The sequence below is a fragment of the Lissotriton helveticus genome, chromosome 11 (assembly GCF_964261635.1).
Source record: "Lissotriton helveticus chromosome 11, aLisHel1.1, whole genome shotgun sequence".
In the NCBI taxonomy this organism is placed as follows: Eukaryota; Metazoa; Chordata; class Amphibia; order Caudata; family Salamandridae; genus Lissotriton; species Lissotriton helveticus.
The window spans coordinates 1,005,192,580-1,005,210,014 of NC_136072.1; the positions used below are offsets into that span (position 1 = coordinate 1,005,192,580).

Here is a 17,435-nt window from a genome sequence, read left to right on the forward strand (position 1 = left end):
AAAATGTTCACTAAAAAGATTTCCAAAAACAATAAATAATAATAATTGGAAAAAATGATGTACATTCCTAAAAACACTGCCCATCTATTTGTTCATGAAAACCCATTTCCCCAAAATATTTAATAACTTCAAAATAATTAAGATGCTATATAATTACCAATTTAAATGTTAAGTAATGACTATACTTATCATTAAAAATCTATATATTGCAATACAAATCCCACTCACATAAATCCATGAATAAAGAGTACAACCCAAAATGACATTGACTAAAAAAAATGTATAGTAATGAAACACGTAAATAAACTGCAAACAAATTACTTAAGTAATCGTTCAATTAATATTTTAATTAAAAAAACATTTTTCAAACACACCCCCAAATAAACTACCAGGAAAAAAAGATTACAAATAGTGTGATTCAAAAGCAAATAAAAATACCTGGAAAATAATTAAAAAAATTAAATCATATAATATGTTAAGATAATATAAAAACAGTATTATATTAAACATTATTTTAAACTTTGATAATATTGTAAAAAGCATCGACAAAGCAAGCCGGCCTCATTATTTCAACTTATTCACTTAGTCAATGTTCTTTGTTGATGCTATGCAGCAGAATTGAATACTTATCGCCCGTGCTGCATTGGCAGAAACAAAAATGTTAAAAAATGTTATGCCTCGGGCATGTGAAGTTCTTGCACGTTAACTATTAGGACACTAGCATGCGCACACAGCATGATGCACCATCTAATTTGGTTTTTTTTTGTTGGTATTTACGGTCAAAACATGGACAACAGCACTTGGAGTGGTAAAAGTAAAAAAAAAAAACAATAATAATTTTAAGTGTGTGAAAGCAATTTTCAAAATGAGTGACCCGGAAGTAATTTGCAACTGCTAGGCCCTCTGAAAAATACATTTAAAAAAAAAAGAAAATTGTAAGGTTTGTCTCAGATGAAGTGGGTAGCATGGGCAGCAGGTAGGGGAGAAATCAACACATGCAGGAACAGCAATGGGCAATGTGTAAGGGGTCAATAGAGCAGCTTGAGACAGGGGACGACTTAAAAGATTCGAAATAAAAAAGGATGGGTTTGAGGTAGCAATGGACAAGCTGAGGGTGGAAGGTAAGAGGGGGCAACCCAGAGCGTGGGGAGGCAGTATTTGACAAGTAAAGCAGTACATGAGAGAGAGATGAACAAACCACATGTACTCTCACAGAGCGCTGAAAGAGAAAGAAAAAAATAGTTCCCTTAATGTGAGCAGTGGAATGATATGTCATCTAATCTAAAGGAAGATAAAGAAGCTATGGTTTACTCCTGCGCTTGTCACGAGAAAAAATCCAACCTTTCCAGAGTGGAAAGACTTGGTGAATATCCTTAAGCACGTGTGTTTTTGGGTGAGCAGACTCACAAAGCATTCCAACCATGGAACTACCACTTGCCACCTATTTTCAGCTACTATATATACACATTTTCAGAAAGGTGGCAACATCCAAGCCTTCCTAGAATCCAGACCTCAACATAATAGGAGCACTGGCAAATTTAGAGATGCTATGAAAACTCTGATTTTATGGAAAAAGTGGTCATAATTTGTAATTTCACTGCATAACACCAAAAGGGACAAGTGATTTTATTTTTCACTGCACAAGTAGATTTATTTAGTGTTAATGTCCCTTATACAAGCCGACATTTTATAAATTCCACGCTCCTTGGTAGGACAATCACAAGAAGAGGAAGGAAAGTCATTAAACAAGTAAATGAAAGTGACAAGAAAGTCAACCACTGATTAAGAAATGGGCTGACCCAAAAGCCCACTGTAAATTCGGTATAGTTTAGACAAAGACAGATGAAAGCTGTTCTTGGGCAAGTCCTAAAAAGAATATACTTACCTTTAACCTTTTTGCCCTCAATATTTTTGTAGTCACAATGTTTTGCCCACATCATAAATCAGACGATATTTTGGAGAATAAATTCAGTCTAATAGTGAAACGGACGAACATATACCAGGAAAAATCAGCAGCATGACCATGGTGTGGTGATATTGTGACACACACGGCTCAGAGCTGTCATGAGTAAAGGTACTCTGGACAGATGCAATATTTAATCCAGATTTCCCATACTGTGGGTCACGACCTACAAGTGGGCCACTAGATCATTTCTGGTGGATCGCAAAAGACCAATGAATAAAGATGCCTTTACGTTTTGTATTTATCTTTACCCATTTGCTGTGCTTCAAAGACAGGAGAACATTCAGGCAAAGCGTTCTAAAAAGCAGGGTTTAAAGTGAACTCTGAGACAACCTTGCTGGGTAAAGTACAAGGGGCGTAACAGAAAATACTGTAGGATGTCATCCTTTTTGTAATGTACAATAACATTTAGATACCTGTAAATGAACAGTAAACATAATTCGGAATGTATCAGCAGTTAGGAAACACAAATAGAAGTACATTTTTGTAATTCTGAAGTATGACAGAAATTTAACAGGATCCAAACAAATCAAGACACTTTTACTTGGTGATGCGCTAATTATAAATATTTAATGAACATCTATTTCAACACATTATAATTTATGTGCTATATAGTTTTATCAGTTAAAACTTTATGTCGGTGCAAATGGAGGGCCCATTTCAATATAACATTTTACTTCTTCCTATACTCCCGCCATAACCGAGATTCACTGGATGCTTAGGAGCTCTTGCAGTTTGACCTTTTCTTTTGTACAGTTACATGGCATTCTTCTCCCACCTTACAAGTTTTGAACCAAGCAGCAGATTCAATTTCCGAAGAGGTAGGAGTCCTTTCATGGTCTGGTTTGGATGGGACCATAGGGTGCTATCAGGAAGAGGCTACATCCATTTCCAAGTGAAAGACCTCATTGTCAATTGAGCAAAATGAGGCAAATCCCAGACTAAGGATGTCCAAGGAGAAAGGATTATGCTCATCCAGAGGGAGAGACAAGCTTGACCCCAGCACGCAATATCTCCAGAGCACAAGGGTTTTTGGATTAGGTGTACTAGATGCCCACTGCCTTTACTATAATGAGTAAATGCAGTTGTAACATTTCATCTTGAACTCAGAAAACAAATGTGCTTGAGCATATGTCCTGAAAGGTTGTCCTACAAATGGGTTTAAGAGAGACCTTTTTAGGTAGCCTCTTTCCCCACCTGCCACAGAGGTGCTTAGTACTGTTTTTGGTTTCCGAGCCTCCAAACTCCGCTTTCTACTCTTTCTTCAAAGTAATATCCATAGTTTCTGTGCAACAAGGTCATTCACTTTTCTTTAAAGATACTGCTTGGGGTAGTTCAACACAGAGCGTTGCCATGACCAGAAAGTTGCTAACTATGTGGACACAAAAAGAAAATGCGGGTCAGCACTCGGAAATGGTTGTTAGGTAATGTGAGTGGGTGCATGAATTTAAAACTGACAAAAGAGAGAAAAACAGCTCAAGAAATAAAAAAGGAGGAGGGGCTAGCATAAAATTGATATGTGCCAAAGATGCCAGTTGCAGTACACGTCAAGAAAAGAGGAGATTGGAGAATAAGTGAACCCTTTAGAAGTGTTGTGACCACATATTGCATTCACAAGCATACATAGTATTAGACATGATAGGCATTAGTTACACAGCTTTGAGGCGCACTTTCCCCGCTGAGCTACTAGAGCGCAGGTTCACCACACTTTACGAACAGGATCAAAATACAGTTTGCTAGTAAATCCATGGTTGCTTTCAAATTGGAAGCTAAAAGATTCTTTATGAACAAGTTCTAACCTTAAATAACTTTGGATCATCTGCTCTAAGTCTTTGGACTTACAAACTGACAACTTGCACTGAGTGCTACTCTTCTTTTAACCTCTCATTTGCTCTCCGCTTAAGCTGCCCATGTACCATTTATTGTTTTACTATTTATTGACCCCATGTTTGTTGTAACTGTTTGGTTTGTTATTCATATTTGATGCCGGTACTGCAACTTATTAACTTCCTTACCTCCTACTGTAATGCGCTCTGATATCCTTCGGGATCATGTTCGTGCTATATATAACTTTATAAATAAATAAATACCTATTCAGATTGGCCTATCGTGGAGGACCTTTATTTTAAAGGTCAGCAGCAAAGGAATTTCCAAAGAGGAGTTAAATTCTCTCATCAGGTTGGTTAGTAATCATTGGGCAATTTTACATACTATTTAGTGCTCTTATGTGGCTACAAGGTAATGTGTATCACTCTTTAAACTCTGTAGTAAATAAGTGAACAAAGGAAATCTTGAATTTCAATAGGTAATTTAGACAGTCCATCATATGGACTTTTGTACAGCAAAAGTATGTTTGAAAAAACCGCAAAACACAGAAGAGGCAGGAGCTTCACAATAAGCTCAACAGAAGGTGGAACGCTTCATACATTTCAAAACAATCTTTTTGCTGACAGATCAATATAGTTCAAATGATCATCATCATCGAGTAGACACAAATAATTTTTTCTTTTAGTCCATTATGAAAAGGGGGCCATGACACCGTTTCCCCAAAAATGTTTTATGTTTGTTTAATCAAAGCCTCGCACTTCAGCCTAGCCACCGCATTGCATCCTGGAGAGGACTTCACCTGGGAGAGTGAAATCCTTTATGTCCAAAAAGTAGGTTCTGCAGAGTAGTTCAGAAAAGTATAAAACAAATTCGACAAGCTAAACATGTACTGTGAAACATTTTGAGCCCCCCCCCCACTCCCCCCTCCCTCAAGTGATTTTTTCCCCCATTGGGAGCAGCATTAAAAAGGTTAAGACCACTGAAGTGTAATCCGGGACCGAGGAGTGCAAGCTTAAGGATGGAGCAGCTCAGAGGTTGGGTAGGATAAAGCAGTGCAGGGTCTGAGTTTAGAGCTGTGCAGGTTCTGTCAACACTGTTGAAAATATGGAAGACTATGCTAGACTACTGAAGTTCCTGGGATGTTCACGTAACACAGAGAATGATTCAACCAAATGCGCTTCAATTCCACATTCAATGCTGGAATAAATGTTTAACAATAATTTACATTCTAAATGTGCTATAAAGACAAATTTGTAAACAGTAAACTTAAATTACAACATACCGCTCCCACTCCAAGACAGTGTTGGAATTTGTGCTGTTTGAGCTACAATTGTTGAAGCCACTTTATCTCCCAATGCCCACATTGCTTGACTTGGAGGACCTTAAGGGAAACAGTGAACAGGTACACAGTTAGCACATTTTGCTTGAATTTAAGAATTCTCCATTTAAGGCATCCTCAACTCTACCTACGATTAACTCATTTAGTTTATCCTCATCTCTACCGCCGATCAAATTACACAATTGTTTAATATGACAATATCTCTTCACCTGCAATTCATGCAATTTGAAAGATTCATCGTAATGGGGATGTAATAATGTTTGATCAAAAAGAATTCGTTTTTAAAACCTTGAAGGTCATGATTCTCTGGCATTACTTCAGGAGACTAACAATGCCTCTATAGAGAGCTGTCAAAGAGGTCGATGCATAACATGGCTTTGAGGAAGGACAAGAACAAGTTATTCCCATTCAGTAACAGTAACGCTCTTTTCTGGTGTATATCTAACCATAAACTCCTCCCCTTTAGAATAGCCCATGCAGCAGGCTGGATGCAGAGAACTAACAGCAGAGCTCCCGAGCATCAGGAAGCGGCACGGTGTAGCTCCGCACTTACTGGCTGTCAAGGCTTTAGTACTTCGTGAATGCATACCCACACCACAGCCTGGCTTATATCAAGGGCAGGCACTCCTCATACCAATGCCGTTGCAGAGGCATCTGCTCTTGTGGAATTCGCTCTTAAGCCCTCAGGGGGCTGCTTTTAAGCAGTGCGTAGCAGATTCTAATGCAGAGCACAATCCACCATGAGAGGTCTTCTTTTACTCTGACCTGCCCTTCATTGCACCCAAGAAGCTAATGTAGAGCTGATAGCCTACCCAATGATCTATTTTCTGGTTGATGCTAAAGCTCAATGCTCTCTTTTGATCAAGGTAATGGAGACTCTCCTCCTCTTTCAAAGTACAAGGCGAATCAAAGAATGCAGGAACGGTGATGGAGTGACTAATTTACCAAGATGGAAGGATGTCACGATCTTCAGGAAGAAAACCACCCGGGGGTCCTCACCACCAACTTGTTTTGGAAAGAAGGCCTGCAGCTCACTCACACAGTGTGCAAATGTGATGTACATAAGGAAGCCTGTCTTCAGTTTCAAAAGCCCTAAGAAGCAGCTATTCATGAGCTTGAAGCACATAGGTAATGTCAAGACAAGGTTAAGGTCCCACTAGGACAACACAAAGGGTTTGGGAAGAATCATACGTTTAGTGAAACAAATCACAACTGGTGATTTAAACAGGGAAAATTGTTCCAGTAAGCCCAGAAGGGCGGAAAAGTCCATACATAACCTTTCATTGTGCGCATTACAAGGCCCTGCTGGGCTAAGCAAAAGCAAACAAAAGAGAATGGAAAGTTTAGCTTGTAAGGCGTAAGGATCTCCAGCACTGTATCAGGCAACAAATTTGTTCCAGCGTAGATGGACTTCATGGAAAGGCATCTAGTAATAATAATAATAATAATAATAATAATAATAATAATAATAATATGCAAGTTTGTAAAGCGCCTGGTTACACTAGGCTAGTGTGTCCCCGGGCTGAGGTACCAACAGCCAAGAGGCAAGTTGCCAAAGCCATTCCCACCCCCGTTCAGACCCTGCCACCCATTAGCTAGTCAGTGGGGCATAGGAAGGTTTTCAAGTTCCTTTTTTTTTTTTGTCAGAACCAGTAAAGACAGGAGTCAAAATACAATAATACTGTACGATAAACAAACATTTTCAATATGAAACATTCTCATAACGCAAAGAGAGGAAAAATAAGAAGAAAAAAAAAGAGAAGATTGAAGAATTCCTAAAAAAAGAATATGATGGGAGAGAAGAAAAGAAAGAGGGCAGAAATTAATCGTAAGAGAAGGCAGATTACAATGGTTCATCATTACACTGAGCAAAGCCCCCTCCTCCAGTTAGTGATGGGCTGCCAAATCGCCTTGCCGCACATTGCGGATTTAAGCCCTCTAGTGGCATAGATGGCGCTTTCCTGATTGAAGACACCAAGAAGGCGGGCTAACCACATTAGAAAGCTCAGTGGATCTGAGTCTTTCCACCGTGCTGCTAGTATTACCCTGAGGACTGCAGAGCCTATAAAGAGCATGGCCTCTTTGTCCCTATTCAGGTTGAGTGTATTATCAGTACCTAGCAGATATAGAGTGGGGGAGTCGGGTATTTTATGGCAAAACACTTCTTCCCAGAATTCGCAAATCATTTTTTTAATTAGTGTTAGTTGGTCACAATCACTAAACATGTGTATTAATGTTGCGGGCCTTTAAGACATCTAGGGCAGTGATCGTTCTCTCTTTTGCCTCAGACAAGTAGTTTAGCCGGGGTAAAATATAGATTATATATAGTTTTAGAAGTCTGGGCTTTTAAACTAGCTGACATACGTAATTGTGATGATAGGCAAAGACTCATATCAATATCTACGTTTGGGTTGTAGAGTTTGTCTGCCCAGACAGTTTCTGTATGTTCTATATCATCTTGTAATTTATCCAGCAGTTGGCCCTAGATTGTACCTATTCTTGTAGTCTTTTTAGCTATGGTATTGATAATTTCAATTCTCCCCAAGTTGATGTTGGGGGCCTTACGTTTAAGCATAGTGTGAATTTGTATAAATTTGAGGTAGTGCCCATTTGGTAGGTGAAATTTTTGTTGTAAGTCTGCAAAGGTAGAAGCATGGTTCGCCCCCAAAAAGTCACCTACTGAGGTAATTCCTACGGATTTCCATTTCTTTGAGATGACGTCATTCCCTAGCTCGGGAAATAGGTTAGAGTGCCATAAGGGAGAATATCTATTAAGCTTTGGAATATGCATATATTTGGCTGTTCTTAGCCAAATTTTCCAAGCGCTGGTGATGACTTTGAATTTATTCTTTTTGTAATAGCTTCTCTCCACTTGCCTCAGAAAGAGACCTTTAGCTTTTTCACCTAGGGACAGCTCATAAATAGATGGGAGTGGTGCAGCCTCGAGATTCTCTGGACTGGGATTAGGATTAGCATAAAGAAGCGGGCCATCTGTTGGAGAAATGAAGCCCAGAGGTAAAACAGAATGTTTGGAACTGCTAATCCTCCTCTGTTCTGAGGTAGTGACAGAAGCTTCAGGGATCTTCTAATTTTACCCTGTTGCCACATAAATTTAGACATAAAAGATTCTAGTATTTTGAGGACCTTCTCATTAGGAATCAAAGGAATAGCTCAAAACAAATACAGCACCCTAGGGAGGATGTTCATCTTTAGAAAATTACCTCTGCCGATTATTGATAGCTGTAAGCTATTTACCCGGTCTAAGTCTTTCCTTATAGTGTTTAGTAAGGGCTCATAATTGAGTTTCGGGATTTGTGTGACATCGGGGCTTATGCTGACACCTAGGTATGTAGCTTTATCGGTTTTCCTACGGTCAATGTAGATGACATTATCCGTGCACAGCACAATTGTTTTTTCTTTATTTAGTGAATACCCAGAGTAGAGGCCATACGTTTGTGTAACTGCCTCTATTTAAGACATTGCCTTGGAGGGGGGTTAGGTGTTAGTACCGCAATGTCATCGGCGTAAGCCAATACTTTTGTTTCGAATTGGTTAACCACTATAGGTGTAATTAGTGGGTTCTCTAAAAGTTTCAAAATTAAAGGATTTATATAAAGGGCAAATAAAATTGGAGAACAGGGGCAGCCTTGTCGTGTGCCTCTGGATACTCTAATTATACTAGATTCAGAGCCCATTATTAGTAATTTTGCTTTCGGTTCAATATACATAGCCATTGTGGATTTGACAAATTTGGGGCCGAAATTATACCGGGTCAACGCAGCCCATAACAAATTCCAAGACACTCGGTCAACGGCCTTCTCGGCGTCCAGTAGAATCATCGACATCTGGCCCCCCGTTACAGACATTATATCAAACAGGGAGATGACTCTCCGAGTGTGATCGGTCGTGCCTTTGCCGGGGATGAACCCATGCTGCCATGGGAGACCAGATGTTCGATGACCCGGCCGAGCATATAATTTGGAGTCAGAATTGATTAGGGAAATTGGGCGATAGGATGATAACTGATCCGGAGGTTTGCCCTTTTTTGGAAAGATAATTATATTTGTTTCCGTCCATGACGTAGGGGGAGTACCGCTCCATTGAATCCCTGAAAATAGATCGTATATAAGTGGACCTAGGGTATGACTAAGGATTTTATATAATTTAAGGGGAATTTTATCCGGACCCGCCACTTTCCCAGAGGCCAGTGAGGACAGGGCAAACTGAACTTCTATAAGTGTAATTTCTTTCTCAAGGTCTTCTCTGATGTTATCGTCTAAAGTCTTGTTTGCCTCTGGATGCTCAAGAAGATTATTCAAAAATAAGCCTGAGTCGGCCCTGCTAGTTATATTATCATCCTGATAGAGGGTCTGATAGTATTGTTGGAAAGCGCTTATTATATCAGGTGTTTGTGTAAGCGTTTGCCCTCCTGATTGTATATTTGTGATGGCATTATAGGAGATTTGCTGGCGTGTATGTAGTGCAAGTTGTTTGCCAACCTTTTCCCCATTCTCATACACTTCTTTCCGATGTGTTTTATACGTCTCAGCAGCTTAAAACCAGCAGGTGGTACTTAGCTAGTTTCCCATTTTCACCTTGCGCTATTTGCGCAATGTGTTCTTCCTCGGCTCTGGCCAGATCACCCAGTTTCTGAAGATACCCCATGTTATTTTGATTCCGTATCCTAGCTTGGTAGCTTGCTGTTTCACCTCTCAGAGCTGCTTTAAAGCAATCCCACACCACAGTCCTAGAGGCACTATATCTGTTTATATAAAAAAAACTCTTGAGCCCAGCTAGTGATGTGAGTAATATATTCCTTGTTGGCTAGCATCTTCCTATCAAAGGTCCAGCTTCTGCGTTCTCTCATAGTGGATGTAATATTGACTGTAAGGGTTAGTGCATTATGGTCGGAGATAATTTTAGGTTCTTTAATAATTGTGGCATTGTTGGCCAGATCGTTTGTAGTAAATAGATAATCAATCCTAACATATTTGCTATGGGGGCAGGAATAATACGTGTAGCAAGGGTCAGGGTGGTTTTTAAGCTCCCATATGTCGCTTAAGCCAAAGCTGTCGCAGAGTCTACTGATAGCTTTAAAAACTCGTGGCTTACGGGCAGTATAGTGTGGGTGTGCATGGCTGCTGAACTGAGGGCCTAGCGAGATGTTTAGGTCGCCACATAGTATAAGTGGGCCCTTTATGCCTGCAAGTTCGAGCTCAAGTGTCTCAAATATAGTAGGATCATCTTGATTAGATCCGTAGATAGAACAGATGGTAATGCCAAGGCCCAATTTAATAATTACCCATCTGCCCGGAGTATCTACTAGTTTATGGGTGGCTTGTTCCAGGAAAGTTTTAGCAAGCACCGCTACCCCCCTAGCATTAGACGTTTGTGTTGTACATGCTAATAAATTATATCCCCTAATTTTAAGAAGCTGCCTCTTAGGCCAGGGCAGGTGCGTCTCTTGAAGGCAGATAATATCTGCTGGGTTTTGGTATATTATCTCGCTCAGCCGTTGGTATTCAAGTTCCTACGGAAACCGGTCTCCGAGGCCTCCAGCCGAAGGTATCCTGGGAGTTTGTTCCACCGTTGAGCCGCTAAGAAACAGAAGGAGCGGCCGCCCATTCTTGCCCCCCTGATAGCGGGAATCTGGACCTGCCCCATTCCGCTAGATCTCAGTTGGCGTGAAGGGGTATACAAGGTCAGAAGGTTATGTAGGTAAGTGGGCCCCTTCCTGTGTAAAATCCTATGGCTCTACACACGAAAGGACCACATCAGGACACGCCACGCCAAGTGATACTCAGGTTGGTGCGATGGGCGACGCGATGTAATACACGCTGGCTCTTTACCTTGCAGTTACTCTCCCCTGGGAACTAAACCCACATGAACCAATATTGAGAACACATCGTGACAACATTTGAAGCTGCGCTTGTCACTACAAGCCTTCCTGTTGGACAATTCTGTTTTCTCTCTTTACTGTTGCTAGGTTTACAAAACTATACAACTTGGGATATTACTAGCATTTTCCATGTACCCTTCTATGAAATACTAATGGATTGTGGACATAGTCTTTTCTGGAGCTTGCGAACTACGACGAGTCTTCTCATTTTTAACGATGCACTTTAGGGGGAAACATCCTTTACAACGCAACTTTTACCATGCAAAGCTATTAAAACGCAGATTTTACAACGAAAACCATTACAACGCATTGCGCTGGGGGGGGCTCTAGGGTAGGGAATAGATTTAATTTACTATCCAACACCTTCCCTAGTGTCCACGGGGACTGGAGTTGGAATAGTAAATTAAACTATTCACTATCCAGCACCCCAAAGCGCTATGCGTTGTAATGGTATGCGTTGTAAAAACTGTGTTGTAACAGCATGCGTGGTAAAAGCATGTGTTGCAACATCATACATCCCACTTTAGGACTGAAATCACAGTTTCTAGTCAAACTTTCTAGTTTTGTGAAACCGATTGAATTCTGATACATTTGTGTGGAGCTTGTGAACTACAACGGGCTTTTTTCACTACCGACCACGATGTATATGACTGGAATCACAGTTTCGACTCAAACTTTCTCTCTTTGTTAAGCGGATTGAATATTGATATATTTTTGTGCCCTGAGGAAGCTCTCATGTTGGGAGCGAAACGCGTTGGCTGAGATTTTGACACAACTGGTTTTAAAATTCGGAACAAGAAAAAAAAATGTCAATAAAGAAGTGACTTTTTCATATACTTTTGGTCTACTGGACTCTCTTAGTTGTGCACCCCCATCATTGTTTGATTACTTTTTGATCTGGAGCATAGTTACGTCATCCAACAGCTGACGTAGGGGGTGCTTGCACGACTACTTTGAAATACTTATGGGAACTGGTGAGAGGTGCGGCATCTAGGACCCGCTGTTGTTTCTCTGTGTTTTGCCTCACACACAGAGCCGTCAATAGGATTCGCTCCTAGATTGGCAGCCAATGCAGGGTAACCAGGGCCTTTCTGGAGGAGGCTCTCTTGGTTAGCATCAGAACCATGTGGGCCGCTGCATTTTGGATACGCTGAAGCCTCTGTATGCAGTTGACATTAGCACCCAGGTAAAGGACATTTCCATAGTCCAGCCTAGAGGTTACCAAGGCATGGACCATGATTTTCCTAGCCGTGGTAGGCAGCAGGTCCAGTGTCTTACGGAGACCACGCAAGACTCCAAAACATGTGCCTGCCACCCGCCTTGTATGGTGCTCAAACGAGAGCTTGGGGTCAAGCCACACCCCTAGGTTCTTGACATGTTCACTAGCCACCGGGGTAGGGCCCAGGGTCGGTGACCACCAAGCCGATGTCCAGACAGAAGGAGCTTTACCAACCACCAGCACTTCCGTTTTGCTCCCGTTCAGTTTGAGGCAGTTATCGGCCATCCATACTGCTAGTTCCTGCATGCATGAGTTGAAGTTGCAGGCTGCCTTATCGTCAACTTGCGCTAGGGATACAACCAGTTGCGTGTCATCGGCGTAAGACACGACTTCGACGCCAAACGTCCCCGCAATCTCTGTCACAGGAGTGACATAAAGATTGAATAGCGTCGGACTGAGTGTAGATCCCTGAGCCACCCCCTGTTTCAGCCTGATGCTCTTAAGACAGATGAGGTCCCTGTGCTACCTGAAAACTGCGGTCCCGCAGGAAAGATTCCATCCATTCCAGAGCTTTACCACCCACTCCTCCCTTTCTGAGACATTGTAGCAACGTGTGATGGGCCACCGTGTCGAAGGCAGCACTTAGATCAAATAAAATTAAGGCCGCCATCTGTCCCTCATCAAAGTACCTTCTAATAGTCTCAGTGGAAAGGAGCAGGGCCGATTAGGTGGAGTACAATGCTCGGAAGCCAGACTGGGTGGAGTGGAGAAGGCTATGTTTGTTAATATGAGCTGTTAACTGGTTGTTCACTACCTTCTCTGCAATTTTTGAAAGGTATGGAAGTAGGGAGATGGGCCACAGATTGTCTAGCTGGTCCACGCTAACATTCAGCTTCTTTTTCAGCGGTAAGACCACAGCCTCCTTCCATTTCTTAGGCACAATGCTTGAACTAAAGGAGAGATCTACCAGATGCCTGATATATGGTTCAATGCCCTCCATACTCCCTCTCAGCACCCCGGGCCTAGCCGGATCTCTGGGGGAACCATTAAGCTCTCGTGGTCAGGAATAGTGAAGGTGACCTTCTCCTCCTCTTATGTTGCAGGGGGCCGCACCCTCAGCATGCCCCACCCTTGCTGACACCGGGAAGGTGGAATATATCTTCTCAACCTTTTTGGCTAAAAACTCTGCCACCCGGTCGCAGGATTCCACTGAACCTATAATTGGTACCGCGATATTGGCCAGGCAGGAGATTTGTTTATGAATGGCAAACATCTCCTTTATCGAGTTGTCAGCACCCTCAATTCTCTCCTTATAGTAGGAGGCTCTCGATTTCCTAATGAGGGCATGGTAGCTCTTGAGACTCACTTTGTACACATTCATACTCGGGACCGAGAAGTCCCTTCTCCATCGCCGTTCCAAGCGTTTACAGGCAGCTTTTCCCATTATAAGCTCATCTTCAAACGAAGGGGCCGATTTTGCTTGCCTTCTGGACGCTTTGGCAGCCCAGGGTGCACAACTATCCAGTGCCTCCGTAATGCGCCTATCTAAGTCTTCACAGGCCGAATCATTCTCCCCCCGCCCCCCGCCCAGGGGTCCGCCCTGTAAGAATGCTTTGTTGAAGTTCTCTTGTGAAAAGCTCGCCCATCTCCTGTGTTTTGTCCTGTATTATTGTCTTTTGTACTTTGAGCCAGCATTCGCACCTTAAAAAGGATCAAAAAATGATCCCACCATGGAACCGGACGCGGCGGCTCCATCTTTAGTGCATCCCAGTTTGCGAAGATTGGATCGAGTAAGTGGCCCAGTAAGCAGTAGCAAGGAGAACATACATCATCTCGGTTTTCAATTCAAAAGCATTTAAATGACACCTTTCAATCTCCACCCATGGAGGTGTAAGTCGGATGTAGTACCCTGTACTTCTATTGAAACAGGCATAGTCCTCACAAAGCAGAAGCCTGACCAGAGGGAAAATGTTCAGAGCTCTCAATATGAAACCCTCCAGTCCCAGACCAGGGCACTCAAGATGACTTGGCCGGTCTTTCCTAATTTGCTTCAGAACACAAGGCAGGAGAGGTATCAGTGGGAAAGCACAGAAGAGACCATTGCTCCATGATAGCCATAATAATTATCCTTATGAGGGCCCTGGAACAAACTTCAGCATGCACCATTGCTGAAATTCAGGTTCCCAGAGTTAGTGAATCGATCTAGCCGGGGATTCCCCCGGCGTTTGAAGATATCCTGCACCAATTTGGGACTGAGACGCTACTCAAGATCTGAAAGATGACGCCTGCACAGTTCACATGTTTTGGCATTCAAAAACCCTGCCAAGTGGTTTGCAATAGGGAAGATGTTCTGATGTTCCAGTTCCCTACAGAGGAGCAGAGCCTCCCGGCACAGGGCCCAGGACCCCACCTCATCATGTTTGTTGCAGTAAAGCATGGCAGTAGAGTGGTCAGAAAGAACTTGCACCAATATGGATTGCCGGAAGCTCCAGTAAGATGATGTGGAGCAGACTCTCTGTAAGAGACCAGAGACCTCTGATCACTTCTCCTAGAGAACCTCAAACCAGCAGCAATATATCTGTAACAACTCTGAGCTCTTAGAGGGGAAGGCAGAACATCTTGCTGTGGGTCAGATTGTCTGACAAATACTACCGCAGATCCTGAATCATCTAACTTGAGACATGGAGTCCTGATGCTGAGCACAATGGTATTTGAGGTTACATTACAGATGTTGCATATGCCATTTGGCTTTGGGGACAAGGAGAGCGCCTGTAGCCAAGAGGCCAAGAAACCTCAGAGGCATCCTCACCAGGATCCAGGCTTAATTCCAAAACATCCAAATTACAACCTGAATATCAAGGATACTCTGCACTGGAGGAAAGGCTTTAAATGTCACTGTGACAGAAATTGCCCCAACTAATGCACGTTTCTATGTGAAGCTTAAGTGGGACTTCAGCTCTTCAATATGGAAACCCAACAAGTTCAAGAGTTCATCCGCCATCTGAAAGTAGTCCACAACTGAGATTGTTGAGCCTGCCTTGAGCAGTCAGTCAACAAAGTACAGGAATACATGTACTTCTGAACTCCGAAGATGAGCTACGACCATCAATTTCATGAACACCAAGGGCCTGAAGGGAAGCGGAAAGGGAGCACAGCAAACAGAGTATTTTTGGTCCACCTTGAACTGCAGGTAACAATGCTGAGACTGCAGTACATGTACAGGGAAATACACATCCTGAAAGTTTAGGGACATCATCCAGCTACTGGGTCAAGGGTAGAGAGTATCGCCGCCAGGATGAGCATTTTGAATTTGTCCTTCCAAAAATCGTGTGCAGACTGAGGCCAGGCCCGAGGCCCCCATCCTTTTTCACGGCAGGTAAGTAGCATGACTAGCATCCCCCACCTTTGTCAGGGTTCAGCAACTGTTCAATGGCACCCTTGGAGAGAAAAAGAACTGGATTGTTAAACGCTCCTCTAAAATGGTTTCTGATGTGGGATAAAGATGGGATAGACAGGGAATGAAAAGTAGAAAGTAGCCCCTTTCAATCATATGTAGGACCCATTTGTCTGAGGTAATGGGTCTCCAATCAAGGTGGAAATGTTAAATTCTGCCTTCCACCATGTGAGCAGGAGCTGTTGAGGGCACACTAAAATGATTTGATAAGTGTTGCAGCAGGGGGAGAGCAATTGGAGGACTATTGACACCACTGCGCTGGGAAGTATCTGTCAGTGCCACATCTGATTTTCCGAAAGGATTGAACGGTCTGTTGTATGACTGTATTGGAAAGGCTGACTTTGCCATCTACACTTCCCTCTGGAATAGCTCCTGAGTTGATGGGGAAACAAAAGCATGCTGTAGTCTCGACTGTCTAAATCTTTCTAGTGCCAAGTTTGCTATTTCTACTCAAGGCACGTATGACCCCATCAATCGATATCCAGAGGGAATGTAGATGGCAAAGTCAGCACTTTCATACAGAAAATCCGTGAGCCTCTTCCAGATGTGGCACTGACAGATACTCCCAGCGCAGTGGTGTCAAATGGCCTACCAATACTATCAGTATTATTCAAGCCTGCATAGGTTACATATTTTGCTGTCTTTTAGCCATCATTAATTGTCTGTCCCAGAGAAGCTCGGAGGTCCTCCAGGACCACTGGCAAGATCTCGCTGGTCATGTCCCACAGAGTATTAGTACCTGCTGAATAAACAAACAGTATTTGGGGACCTAAGGACCGAGAATGGAGAAGAAAACAATTTTTGAACAAATGCAAAAAATCCTTTTGGATTTCCTAACAGGAAGATTGTTTGTGGAGGAATTAGGATTGATCTTGCTAGTTGAAGATTACACAATGTGTGCTTAGTATGGAAGTCCAGTTCATCAAGCGCAGGTCTTTGTTGCAGGACTACGGACTGGGTTACTGATGGCAAAAACAAGGCTTGGTAGTACGGGCTCAGATGATTGAGGAATAGTTAAATAATTTCTGTCAGACCTTTGTTTTTAGTCCCAATGGAGAGCAGCTCTAGAGTTAGCACCTCAGCAGGCCTATGACCTACCACTGCAAACAAGGCCCTTTCCTCCGTTGGTAGCCAAAGTGGGCAGTCCTGCTCGGTTTCAGGGGAGGTGTCTAGCCTACTAGAATTTTAAAATGTCAAGCATAGGGCATAATCACGGGGCATCCCATCTCATTCCACCTCACCCTCAGAATACTGAGAGGCACCATTTGTTTCCACTATACGGTCAGGGTCAGGATCAGAGCGAGAAAGAATGTGGAGCTTCAGCTAGCAGTGAGTTGTAGTAGAAAACAGATACAGTGGGTTAGAGAGAGACAGTAAAACAACTGGTTGCACTTTTGTAATTTTGTAGCATGACATTGTTTGAACTCGTGTTGACATCGGTTTGGTGTACTATATTGGCACCAAGTTTTCCTCCTGTGTTGGTGAAGCAGGTATCTCCTTCGGCAACTGGTGGTAATCCAAATGGAGACTTCTATGGCTCCATGCGACTTGCCCAACGATGACTTGGTGCGTGCTGAAGATCGAGCGGAACGACTCCGCAAATGGACCCGGGACCTTCCTCGGGATCGGGACGTGGAGGGTGGTGGAGTCTCCTGCCATCAGGTGATGATGTGCTTCAGGGAAAACTCCAAAACACCTTAGAAATCAAAGCGCAGCAGTCAGGGCAGCCCTTTG

At 42.7% G+C, this 17,435-nt stretch overlaps 1 protein-coding gene across 10 annotated transcripts in view; it reads right to left on the minus strand.

Moving 5' to 3' along the window:
• The window catches only part of ACACB (acetyl-CoA carboxylase beta), a 2,338,068-nt gene that overhangs the window by 1,702,449 nt on the left and 618,184 nt on the right, over positions 1-17,435 (minus strand). For all 10 annotated transcript variants that reach the window (XM_078667379.1, XM_078667377.1, XM_078667383.1 and 7 more), the window contains one exon: positions 5,073-5,171. In XM_078667379.1, the coding sequence (XP_078523505.1) occupies positions 5,073-5,171 (99 nt within the window). The remainder of the gene's footprint in view (positions 1-5,072; positions 5,172-17,435) is intronic.